Source organism: Manis javanica, chromosome 17 (genome assembly GCF_040802235.1).
Source record: "Manis javanica isolate MJ-LG chromosome 17, MJ_LKY, whole genome shotgun sequence".
Classification (NCBI taxonomy): Eukaryota; Metazoa; Chordata; class Mammalia; order Pholidota; family Manidae; genus Manis; species Manis javanica.
Window position 1 is genome coordinate 17,903,357 of NC_133172.1, and position 11,705 is coordinate 17,915,061.

At 51.7% G+C, this 11,705-nt stretch overlaps 1 protein-coding gene across 6 annotated transcripts; it reads right to left on the minus strand.

Moving 5' to 3' along the window:
• Window positions 1-262: 262 nt before the first annotated feature.
• Window positions 263-10,122, minus strand: ZBTB32 (zinc finger and BTB domain containing 32). Of its 6 annotated transcripts, XM_037021720.2 has the most exons (7): window positions 9,853-10,122; window positions 8,273-8,378; window positions 2,326-3,310; window positions 1,993-2,066; window positions 1,819-1,887; window positions 1,531-1,695; window positions 267-1,338 (listed from the first exon to the last, which is right to left on the minus strand). In XM_037021720.2, exons 2-7 carry the CDS (start codon window positions 8,328-8,330, stop codon window positions 1,061-1,063), a joined length of 1,629 nt encoding a protein of 542 aa, XP_036877615.2. In that variant the 5' UTR covers window positions 8,331-8,378; window positions 9,853-10,122; the 3' UTR covers window positions 267-1,060. The 6 variants fall into 6 exon arrangements, with proteins under 6 accessions (XP_017523010.3, XP_036877615.2, XP_036877616.2 ...); XM_037021721.2 differs by lacking the exons at window positions 8,273-8,378; window positions 9,853-10,122 and adding an exon at window positions 4,318-8,257; XM_017667521.3 differs by lacking the exons at window positions 8,273-8,378; window positions 9,853-10,122 and having other exon boundaries at window positions 263-1,338; window positions 1,819-1,873; window positions 2,326-2,381.
• Window positions 10,123-11,705: the final 1,583 nt, after the last annotated feature.

The window sequence follows — 11,705 nt, forward strand, 5'->3', positions numbered from 1 at the left end:
GGCCCGAGAAGGGTGAGGCGCAGGGGTATCAGGGAAATGTAGTCCATAGCCTGCTCCTTCCGCCGAGAGCTAAGGCCGCGAGAGCTGGGGCTATAGGGTCCCGACCGGACCCGAAGGCCACCTCTGGGGCCGCCGGGAGGTGTGGTTCTCGTCCCGGACTCCTCCTATTGTTCCTGTCTAGGCTAGTGGCTCATATGAACTACCACTCCCAGGGAGCAGTGACCTTTGGACCCTGGGAACCCCCTGAGATCCTGGGAAATGAAGTTGGCCACTTCAGGAGGCGTGGGCTGGGGAAGGGGCAGCGGCAGAGGGTTAGACTTAGTTCGAGGCACGACCTGGCAGCTCTTCCGCACAGCGTGGAGGGAAGGTGCCCAGGAGGCTGCAGCCTTTCGGCTCTTGTGCTCAAGGAGAAGAGACGGGTGGCCGAAAGAGGGGCAGGGCTCGCGTTCCTCTTGAGCCCTGGGCCACGGGGCCGGGACTCAGACCCCGTGCCCCTTTACTTGCTGTGATGAGGGGCGAGTGGCTTGGGTTCTCACAGCCTCCCACCACAACCAAGGCTGGACACCACTAAGTCAGCGTGGATACCGAGCCCTCACACCCTCCGGGGGAGGCCGGAGAGCCACGGGAGACGCATGTGGCTGCCGCGCTGAACAGCAGAAGAATGGCCACTAGGGGCCGCTACAGGACAAGGGGCAAGGCTGTCCGCACCCCTGCTACCCCCAGCCCGCGCAGACTGAAATCTGGACTAGGCTTTCTTTCCTTAGAGGAGGGCACAGGAAACTTTATTTTGGTGATGAAATCGCCAGTCCCCGCGTAGTTAACTTTCTGTCGTGGAAAAGTCACTGCCCTCCCCACACGGGAACTGGCCCAGGCTTCTGCTGACCGTGGTCATCTGGGAGAGCGTTCTCGGCACCCTACCTGCGGCGCTTCTTGGAGCTTGAATTTGCTAGGCTGCTGTAGCCGTGCTGCGGGATCAGAAGCCTAGCCAACTCGTCGGCCCGTCTTCTTTCATTCTTTAATTTTACTCCTGGCTGAAGCCAAAGAAGCTACCGACACCCCATCAGGTGGTGGAGGAAGGGGGCCTACAGGGAGAGGTCGAGGCCCGAGAAGGCTCAGGGGAGGAGGAGTAGAGGAAGGTGGAACGAATGGTCCATCCTGGCGGGAGCTGGCTGGGCGAGTGGCCTCGCATGTGTGCCTGCATGGAGGCCAGGCTGGGGCAGCCGGCCTGGCACAGAGAGCAGCGGTAGGGTGCGGCCCCGTGCGTCCGCAGATGCTTGGCCATGGCAGAGAAGTCCCGGGAGCGCTGGGGACAGAGGCTACAGGAGAAGGGCTTCTCTCCTAGGGCGGGTGGAGGGGGAGGCCAGTGAAGTAAGGAAGGTGCAAGGGCTGGCCCAGGGGTAGATCGGGATGACTGGGCAATGGAATTGTGGTGGGAGCAAGGCACACAAAGAGCCAGGTATGCACTCAGGAGCAGGCCGACTAGAGTTTGGAAGGAAGCAGGACGATTCACTTTGTTCAGTGTGCCCATACCTGTGTGGACTCGGTAGTGCGTCTCCATCTGATGCTTGAGTGAAAACCTCTTTCCACAGACAGAGCAAGAGTAAGGCCGAGACCGAGCAGGAGCGGGTGGGGGAGGATGTTGGCAGGTTGAGCGGTCTGCTGTGCCCACATAACCCACACAGGTTGCAAGTGCACCTGTGGGGACAGAAGGCAAAGGAGGGCAGGGCTGGGAATCCCAGAGCTGGATCACTGGAACACCCAAGCAGAACATCAGGGACTGCAGTGGGGCTGAGGCAAAAACACCCTCACCTCACTCACCTGTGTGCCTCTGACAAGACTCTTCCATCTCCCCAGGGCTGAGCTGAGAAGGGCCCTGGGGGAGAGAACCTGGAGGGAGCAGAGTGAAGTAGGTTGCCTTGCTTGGCGGGGGGAACTCCTGGAGCCCCAGCCCCAGCAGAGAGACCATGCTGTGCAGCGCAGTGAGGGGCTTACCTGGGGTGGGGCTGGGGGAGGCTAACTGGTTTTGGCTCCAGAGACCTTCATGGGGGTTCAGGGACAGTGGGATCCTGAAGGTGGGGTGGGAAAGAGTTAGCCTTGACAAAACCTAGGATCCTGGCCTTCCCCTTCCTGGGGAGGAGAGGTGTCATGAGTCTTCCTCAGGGGCTGGGCTTCGGCTTCCCCTGTGGTGGAAGCTTCTTGTTCTATCCCATGCTCAGGAAATGTAGAGATACGAGATGTGGTGCACCTCCCCCATCACCGGCGCTGTTGCCTCTCTTGCCCACTCCCTCCCAGCCAGGGAGGTTTTCCAATGGGCTCTTCACTCACCTCTGGTCCTGAGGCCAGACCTCCTGCCAGGCTCCCGGGGTGGGAGTGCTATGGGAGAAGGGAGTGCCGTATCTGGGCGGCAACAGCAGGATGCTCCACAGAGCAGGCTGGTCCTCCCCCAGCCAAGGGGCCTCAGCCCACCAGGGCCTGGGGATGATGCTGGTTTGGAGGGAACCTGGTGGGGGCAGGGGACCAGGGAACTCCCGCAGACTTTCTTCAGATCCCCCTGAACTCCCCCTCAACCACATAATTGCTTCTTGCTTCCCATCTGTTCCTCCATGGCCAACGGCAAATTGGTTGAGTTTCTCCCTTGATCTCGTCTGCTCCCCCTGATCCTCCCGCATTGCCTCTGCCATCTCAGGGTTCTCTCGTGGTGGCTTGTGCCCATGCACTGCCTCCCGTTCTCTCCTACCAGCTCTAACAGACTTCTCTGGCCTCTGGTTCTCTCCAAGGTCCCCGAGGCCTCTCTCAGAATCCCTTATGGGTTTCCCTGGCTCCTCCTGATGTTCTTTCAGTCCTGGACCCAGTTCTTCTCTAGCCCTGTGCCTTCGAGCCCTCCTGCATGCCTCTTCCAGGGACTGCACCCCCAGGGCCCTGGCTGCCTCCTCAAGGGGCCCCAGCTCCCCAGGCTGCAGCTCTATGCTTTCCCCATAAACAAAGTACAGAAGCTGGGCAAAGGTGGAAGGGCTGATGCCTTTCCCCAGAGTCCAGCGGCCTCTGCGGCCCATCTGCTGGCTCACACCTGCCAGCACCAGGCTGTGGGCAGGGAACTCCTGACTCCCCACAGTGATCAGGGTATCACAGAGTGCTGGCCGGAGCCTGGCTGCTAGCCGTACCAGCCGGTCAGAGCCGTAGGGGCTAGGCAGTCTTGTCGGGGACAGTGGCATTGTGCCTTGCCTGGTACCAGTCTCAGAGGTTCTGAGAAAGGGGCCACAGTGTGGGGTCCATGGTAGAAAGGGGAGGGAGGAACAGCATATTCTCAAGCCTGTGGAGGTGAGGGAAGAAAGAGTGAGTTGCTGGGTTTGGGTCATAGCTCTTTGTCCTGAATGGAACAAATAAACTAACCCAAGAGAGGACCTGAACTTAACCAGAATCATAATGGGGCTGGGGGTGGGGTGGCAGGAGAATGGAAATTAGAGCAAATTCAGAACAAGGACCAGGCAGGTAACAACTATATCAAGTAGTGGACTTAAGACTAGTATAGATGGGTCCTGCCAGTTGGCAGTCTGACTTAAAAGATAGCAAACATTGATATTTCTGCTTTTCCAAGCCTCTCTGCAGGGAAAGACCTCTGGACAGGCCAGGCTTTCCTCAATAGAGCAAGATACGGCTTTGTGGGAGAGTTTAGAAAGCTAGTATCCTCTGCCCACAAGCCCCTCACATTGAGCTGAGGGTCCTGGGATGCAGAAAGGGCAGCAAGATGGGTCCTAGCTGCAGGAGGGCAGCCTCTAAAGCAGCAATCGATTCTTTCCCTGGGGCTGAAATTTCTAGAACGCATCCTTTGAGAAGGAACTGGAAGAGACCAGAGACTCCCATTCAGTGATTTAAGAGAGCAAGTGAGAAGCCACAGGAGAGAAGGTTCCCAACCCACGGATAGAGAGGGCTTTTGGAGAAGACTTTGACCCCTGAGGAGGCAGGAGAAAACGGGAACTGTAGAGGGGGAAGCTATTTCCTCTCAATATTAGAATAAAGAGGTGGTTTAATTTTGTTTTTCGTAGGCCAAAAGCAAAGAACAGAAAGATAGAGCCCAACAAGGCAGAATTTTATCGCCCATCCAAACCACCACATGGGCTTTTAGGAAGAGAACTGGGAACCTAGAAACTAAGAGGCAGACCTAAATGTCTCAGCTCCCAGCAGGCATATATTCCTTGGTGTAAGGAGCCCTGTGGGAGGGAGGGTGCTGCCTGGCCATCTCAGGGAGAGGGCCACAGGTTGGCAGGAAGTGGACAGAAAGGGGAGGAAAGTCTCTATTGGGGAGAAGCAACCACTCACCAGTTGTAGCTTCCTCCTGGACACCACATGCTCTGAACTGCTGTTGGGGCTCCTGGGCCCCCCCTGGAGCTAGCCCCGCCCCTGACCTCACAGTCTTCCACTGGGTGTCCCAGTCTGCCAGAGTTCCCCAAGGGGGTGTGGTTTTATACCCCTGGCTGTGCTTCACAGGAGAGATCACCCCTTCTACTTCCAGAACTAAGACATTCTGCCTCCCAACCTGTCTCCTTATTAAATTTGCGAATTTCTAGAGTCAAAGAGTGTGTCTGAGGCGACAAGAACTTTGGAATAATCAGACCTGCATTTGAGTCATATCTCTGCCATTTACTAGTTGAGTCACCCCTGGGCAAGTTGCCTCTCTGAGCCTCAGTTACCTCATCTATGAAATAGGGCTAACCTTCGCTTACTTCATTTGGAAGCGAAGGTGTAGATAAGAGGACATGATGAATGGAAAAATGGTCTGGCAGGACAGAGCATCATTCAGATAGGATTAATTATGTTTCTGAGCGGTGTCAGTAGAGCTCCAGCATCTGGAAGCCATTTCTACTACCTCAGAAGCAAAACGGACTGAAACATCTGGATTCCAAGGAGAGTGGGGGAGGACTAAAAGCATGCCACCGCCTCCTCCCTTTTCCGGACTTGGTATGAGGAAGTCTTAATTGCTGTGTAGGAATGACCCCTGTCATCTGGGCCACCACTGGGGACTGGGTGTGTGGGTGACTCAGATCCTCCCCTCAAGCTCTGAAGGGGGCCACCCCAGGAAGGGCCTGTGGTGGTCTTCGAAGAGAAAAACTCCTTTTCTTGGGTTGATGACAAATGACATTTCTCTGAAATCAGGACTCTGGGGTTTCTTTCACTTCCTGCCCAAGGGGTCAAGGTCCTCAAGAGATTTCCCCTCTTTTCACACTGTAGCACTCTTTAACCTGAGGAAAGGATGAGGTCTGAGAGGCTCAAATTTCTTCTTCTGTTTCTTATTATTCCAAATCTCTCAATCCTGTGCAAATTGTTCATTCAACCGGCATACTTACGATATGTGCCTGGCAGAACATATCTGTCCAAATAAATCACTGGAAGATAAACAAGTCAAGTCCTGGTCACTGCTCTGGTGACAGGACACAGTCTAGTTCCCCCTCGGTTTCTCCTGTAGATCTCCTGTAGATCTGGTCCCCTCAAATATGTCTCAAAATTCTTGTTTCTTTATTTGGTTCCAGGACCCCAAAATTTGGTTCAGACCAGCCTTCTACTGTCTGCCTCCAGACCCAACATGATTTTCCTAACTTGGGTACAGGCAGATGTTAACCCTTCCTAGGTTAGACAGGGTGTGTCAGTGGGTGGGGCTGGTCGAGGGGCAATAATAGGGTGGGGAGAGGGGAAGATGAGTCAGAATGAAAGGGAAAATGCAAATGGGCAAGCTGTATTCATTTGCTACTCTGAACCGTTAAATTTATTTTCCATTTCTGAGCTTTCTAACTCTTCATACCACCACACCCAGGGACTCATTAGATACCCATATAAAAGATACTTGGCTTGGACACACAAAATCACCAATCCCTGATAGGTAGGTTTACAAACATCCTTCTTCTGACACAGAAATACACAATCCCTGAAGATATGCAGTAAGTGGGGGAAAGCAATGAGGGTAAAACCGCAAGTGTAGAAGGAAAGATACAGGGGGTCTGGAAGAATATATCATCCTCCAGTGGAGCTTGGTCCCCATCACCTCCTAACCCTGTATCATGTGCCTGTGACTCAGCTCCCCCACTGGCATTTGCCCACTGACAGAGTTGGAGATTGTACTCAAAGGGCAGTATTCTCTGGAAGCTAAATGTAGTTGTCGGAGAGTGTCAATGGGCTTTCAGGAAACCTAAAAGGGAGGAGGAAGGGCAAGGGGACTCCCCATTCAGTGAACAAAAGCCCCCAAGAATGGGGAACCCCATCTTGCCTCCCACTTGGTGTCTACCCACCTAAGGATATCCCTTTCAAGACTGCCTCCTTAGAGGTATCTCTAGGGTCCTCTACACCTCAGCCCTTGGGCTGGTGACACTCTAGGTCCTCTCTCCCTACATCCTTGACTGCACAGCCCAGGCCATTGGGCACTGAGCAGTGACAGCAGAAGCAGAAGCAAATAGCCCTCTGATTTGGAGGGCTGGAGACACTGCTCTTTTCTCTCCTCCCCAGTCTCAGAAACCTTGTCCACCTTGCACCTCCCAGGCTGACTTGGTAGGAACCACCTGCAGCTATCTCCCTGTAGTGGAGCCAGGAAACCACCGGTTCTGCGGACACAAGCCTGCGTCCTGGGAGAGGGTGGAATGGGTAGGACAGATTGGGTAGGGCGTAACTGGAAGAGAAGTATGCAGGAAAAGGAGATATGATTTTGGCCTCTCTGTCTTTTCTAACACTCATATTACTAAGTAAGTTTGAAGTCTGATGTTTTTTATTCTTACTAATATGCTGGACCATAAGCCCTTCATAGCCCCTTCAGACACAACCCAGCTTGATGTACAAATGTTAACACAGCAATACAAGCATAGATTCTCTTTAAATATTACAATTAAAATCAAATCATCAGAATAGGCTAATTAGAAGGATGATTTGTTTATGAAGAATGTTCTCCCTTTATCTCACTTATTTTCAATATTGAGCACCCCCAAAGTCCAGTTAAACAAGATTATATTTAGAAAAATTCTATGAACTTTCCACTCTTCCCAGGAGCACATCTCTTTCTGTAAATTAATGTGTTTAAACTTCCCACAGCATTTTACATAGATTAAGACCCATTATCCAAATCTTACATAAACTTTCAAATGTTCACTCTTCTAGTTAAGCACATCAACACATAGTAGAGACACAACAGTGAATTAGTTTCTTTCTTTCCTTAAATCTATGTTCTACTTTACCCAAGAACCAGATATAGTCATAGTCAGATGAACTGAAGAGAGGTCATAGAGACCCTACCACAGTATATGTTTTGTGGATTGAGTGGAAAAAGAACTAGATTAGAAGTGAAAAAATGTAGGTTACACTGCATCTTCACAGTAGATGGCCTCTTTCTTCAGCCCTAACTCTTCTGAGGCCTTCAACTTCCTAACAGAGGCTGTTTTCAAGGCCAGTACTGAATACCGATATTGCCTTGAACCCAGTCAGAGGGTCCCACTCTGACCCCCTCTGTTTGTATCCCTCCCTGTGGGATGAGCACTTGGATGCCCTCCAGGGGCATCTAAGAAGTGCCCACCTGGAACCTGGGCCCCCAATTCTAGACCGTGCTCTGGGAACTTGGAACCCTGGATCTTCTGGCCCAAATGGTCTACCTCTAGGGTCTACATGGGCCTCAATCCATGAGAAAGGACTGTATGACGGATGTGCACATCCTAGGCCCTGATTGTGTGTGAGGGCATATTGACTGAGCTTGGACATGGAGGCTAGTACGCAAGACACCTTGACGTGTGTGCCGACACCAGGTATAGGAAGAAAAGGGGGAATTCCATTTCTAGTCTTGCCTAGGCCCCATAAATAATATGGGTGCCTGCTTTACTTCAGTGCTTCTTAACTTCTCAGGGGGACACCATCCCTTTTAAAATTATAAGGTGTGGAATGAGATCTTTACATCAGGAAATTGTAAATGTGCATACCATTTTGCACATGAGTGACAAGGGATTCACAGACTGCTCAGAAGCCCATCCTTGAGCAGGTTAAATACTCCTTGCTTATCCTTGTGGTTGCTTTCCCCCTCCAAAATATACAACATGCACACAATTTTTCTTATGATTTCCAGATGCTCACAGACCCTTGAAATCCACTCATAGACCACCCCCTGTGTCCCCCACTCCTGGTTTAAGAACTCTGGGTATACATGAAAGTACTGAAAGCTTTCATACCATGTAGAGCTTGAATTGCTGAATGAAATTAGATATCAACATCCTGCCCCATAAAATATAAGAATATCTTTGGTAAAGACAACCTGGGTGATTTTCCAAACAACGCAGACACCTCTTCCTGTGCTCCAGAGCAACATCCATCTTCCCCAGGCACCTGCTCCATGCTTACAGCCTGACATCTGGGAATGACTAGAAAGGGTTTGGGGAGAAGATGAGGACAGGGACTGAAAAGCCCTAGACACAATCCAATTCTGGTTCTGTCTAAAATCACCACAAGTCTATAATACTTCATAGAGGGCAAACAACCTGGCTGGGATTTGGAGACTCCCTCCCCAGAACCTCCAGAAGCCCACAGGCCTAACCTCCTGGCCATGTTATCCAACCTGGACCCCAAAATGGCAAATCTACCAAAAGCACTTCAACCTGGAGTCCAGAGACCCCCAAAAGCCTTGTAGCCACATGTTCCCAGCACCTAGACGCAAAGACGCTTGACAACTTCCCATTGGGCTTTCAACCTCATCACCACTCACTCTCAGTCCAGACTGGATCCAAAGACTCCAGGAAACTTTCATCTAGTTTCACTAGCATACTAGTTCCATCTCTTGGTTGTTGACTCCCAATAACCTCTGGAGAAGTCACAGGCCTTTTTTTCCAGTCACCAGATCCAGACTCAATCCAGAGACCCCAGGCAACCACTCAAAGTTCAGAGGCCATATCTCATGGCCAATGACCTGCCCCCAGAGCTCCAAGGATATCTAATCGCCACTCCACACATTTCCAATTCAGGCTGGCCTCAGGGACCATGGACCAACCCTTATGATATGCTGGCCTGGCCTTTGCCCAGCCTGGGCCCAAAGGTGCCCAGGAGGCCTCATTTTCAGCTTCTCCTGTTCAAGGAGAGGCCCCAGGGCAGAAAGCCCTCAGCCTTCATTTCCTGACCCTCATGGTGACCACTCCATACCCCAACTTGGCCAGGGTCAGGCTCAAGCCAGAAGACTAAGAAAAACCTTGGCACTCACCGATTCAGCCCCTGTTCCTTACTCTCCCCACTCAGCCTCACATACACTCAAGGCAGCACAAGACTGAGAGGGGAGTAGCCGTAGGCCACATGCTCAGCTCGCTTTTGGCGCCCCAAACCTGAAGTGGACGCTGATTGGCAGCAGCGCTGGCCGCACCCCCTTTGGTTCCCTCCGGCTGACCACGCTCAACCACCTGGGTGGCACCTGGGACAGCTCCACTTCTCCCTAACACTCCTGCTGTGAAGGAGCCAGGCCTTGAGTCAGATTGGTCCGCGGACTTAGGCCTTTAGGGCTGAGATCTCATCCTCCAGTCCGCCGCCAAGGATTGGCTGGTGAGTTTGCCCTTTCCCACCCTCCCCAACAGCCTGGTCCCTGCACCCCTTTGGCCTAAATAGCCTTGGAGGCACCCCTGTCAAGTGCTCAGGGATACCATCATTTTCTTGCTTCTATCTTGCCACCCTGCGTAGCTCACGTTGCAAATCTTTTCATGTTTCTCTCAACCCCTTATAATCATGGGAGAATTGAGTGTGATTGCCTAGGAGGCCCTCAAGAGCCAGCCAGGTTTCAGGTGCCTGTGAACAGCTCCCGTCCCGCCTCTTGCCCTGCCCCTCCACTGTTTGGCTGCAGAACGACCCCTGACTCACCCGGAAGTATAGGAGGACAGAGAAGACACAAAAGGCGGCAGTGTCTTGACCTGTGATTGGCTTAGATATTCGCCCTTCAAATGCTTATTGACACCTCGACTGTCAGCTGAAGCAGGATTAACTGCGTATTTCAAGTACCAGCCTCCCACCACACCGTAGAGAGAACGGCCTATAGCCCTACCCCGCCATTAATTGGCCCAGGTTTAGAGTCCAGCCAGCGGGTTTTTTGCCTAGGCAGGGCTTTGGTGCTGACAGGCTGGGAGCTAGCACTGCTCGCGTCTGAAAACAAGCCCTGCCTCCCTTCCCACGGCCCGGGTGGTTGCACCGCTGATTGGCTGTCCCCACTCCCTTCTAAATGGCTTAGCCTTAGACCCACGCTCAGACACACCCAATGAGGTGTGAAGGCGCTTTAAGGAAGGCGGGCATTGCTTCACCGCTTCCACTTGTGATTGGTCCTAAGGCTTACTTCTTCGCTTTTGATTGACCAGAGGGGCCGGGGAACTCAGTACCCCCGTTTCAAGGGGAGGTTAGGGCTCAGTCCCCGTACTTTGGCTCAACTCCCTGGGTCGACGGAGGGTGGTCTGACGCCTCCTTCCCTGCGGCTGGCTGAGACCTGGAGTCGGGTGGGGGCAAGAGGTCCCTCCCGAGAAATACGTGATGTGGAGGAGCCTGGGAGCCGAAAGTCAGGACGGAGTTCGCCTAAGGCGAGTGCCGGCCAGTGGGAGTAAAACCCTAGAAAGCCTTTGTGCGTCAGCTCACTGATTTCTTCTAAGTAACCGTATGAGGGAGCCGACTACTATGCAGGGTTAACCTCTGAGGGTCAGAGGTGAAGTCACTTGTCTCAGGTCCCACAGTGAGTAGGGGCATTGCTAGGACCCCAACCTTGTTCTTGTGAGAGAGCAGCATTCGAGCTACACTACAATTAAGTAGGGTTTATCTTGTAGATGTGGGATGGTCACATTGACCCTGGTTTACCTCATCTATAAATGAGGGTTTTTTATTTTGGATTTGAATCTGATCCTGAATCCTTCAGCACTCAGCACATATTTCCAAGTCCTCAAAGTTCCGGGCAACTGCGTTTGCATCTTAGTAAAGAATATTTAAAAATCAGCCTCATAATTATTCAGCCATTAGAAGAAAACAAATCCTACCATTTGCAACAACATGGATGGAGCTAGAGGGTATTATGCTCAGTGAAATAAGCCAGGCGGAGAAAGACAAGTGTCAAATGATTTCACTCATCTGTGGAGTATATGAACAAAGAAAAAACTGAAGGAACAAAACAGCAACTGACTCACAGAACCCAAGAATGGACTAACAGTTACCAAAGGGAAAGGAACTGGGGAAGTTGGGTGGCAAGGGATGGATAAGAGGGAAAAAGGGGTATTACAATTAGCATACGTAATGTAGCAGGGGGTGGGATAGGGGAAGGCAGTATAACACAGAGAAGACAAGTAGTGATTCTAAAACATCTTACTACACTGATGGACAGTGACTGTAATGGGGTATGTGGTGGGGACTTGATAATAGGGGAGTCTAGTAACCATAATATTGCTCATGTAATTGTACATTAATAATAGTAAAAAAAAAAGTCAGCCTCATGGTACCTTTGCCACTTACACTGAACCAGGCCAGTTTTAAGTACATGTATTGTCTGAATGGATTCTCATAACAATCTTTATCATGTGCAAATTGAGGCTGAGAGAAGAGATCGATTTCTTTAAGATCTCAGCAGGAATAATTGTCAGAGCCGGAATTTGAACTAGGCCTGTTGCAGTCAGACTCCAGAGCCTAAGTTCCTAACTATTTGTGTATACCTCCTCCCATCCTATCAGCTACAGGGGCCAGATTTT

Excerpts from the sequence above, each read along its gene's own strand:
- ZBTB32 (XM_017667518.3), bottom strand. The coding sequence starts at position 3,422 with ATGATTCTGGTTAAGTTCAGGTCCTCTCTTGGGTTAGTTTATTTGTTC. Across the intron at positions 1,888-1,992 it reads CTCCCCCAGCCCCACCCCAG|GTTCTCTCCCCCAGGGCCCT; the intron begins GTAAGCCCCTCA and ends TGCTCCCTCCAG. Across the intron at positions 1,696-1,818 it reads GTCTTGTCAGAGGCACACAG|GTGCACTTGCAACCTGTGTG; the intron begins GTGAGTGAGGTG and ends CTGTCCCCACAG.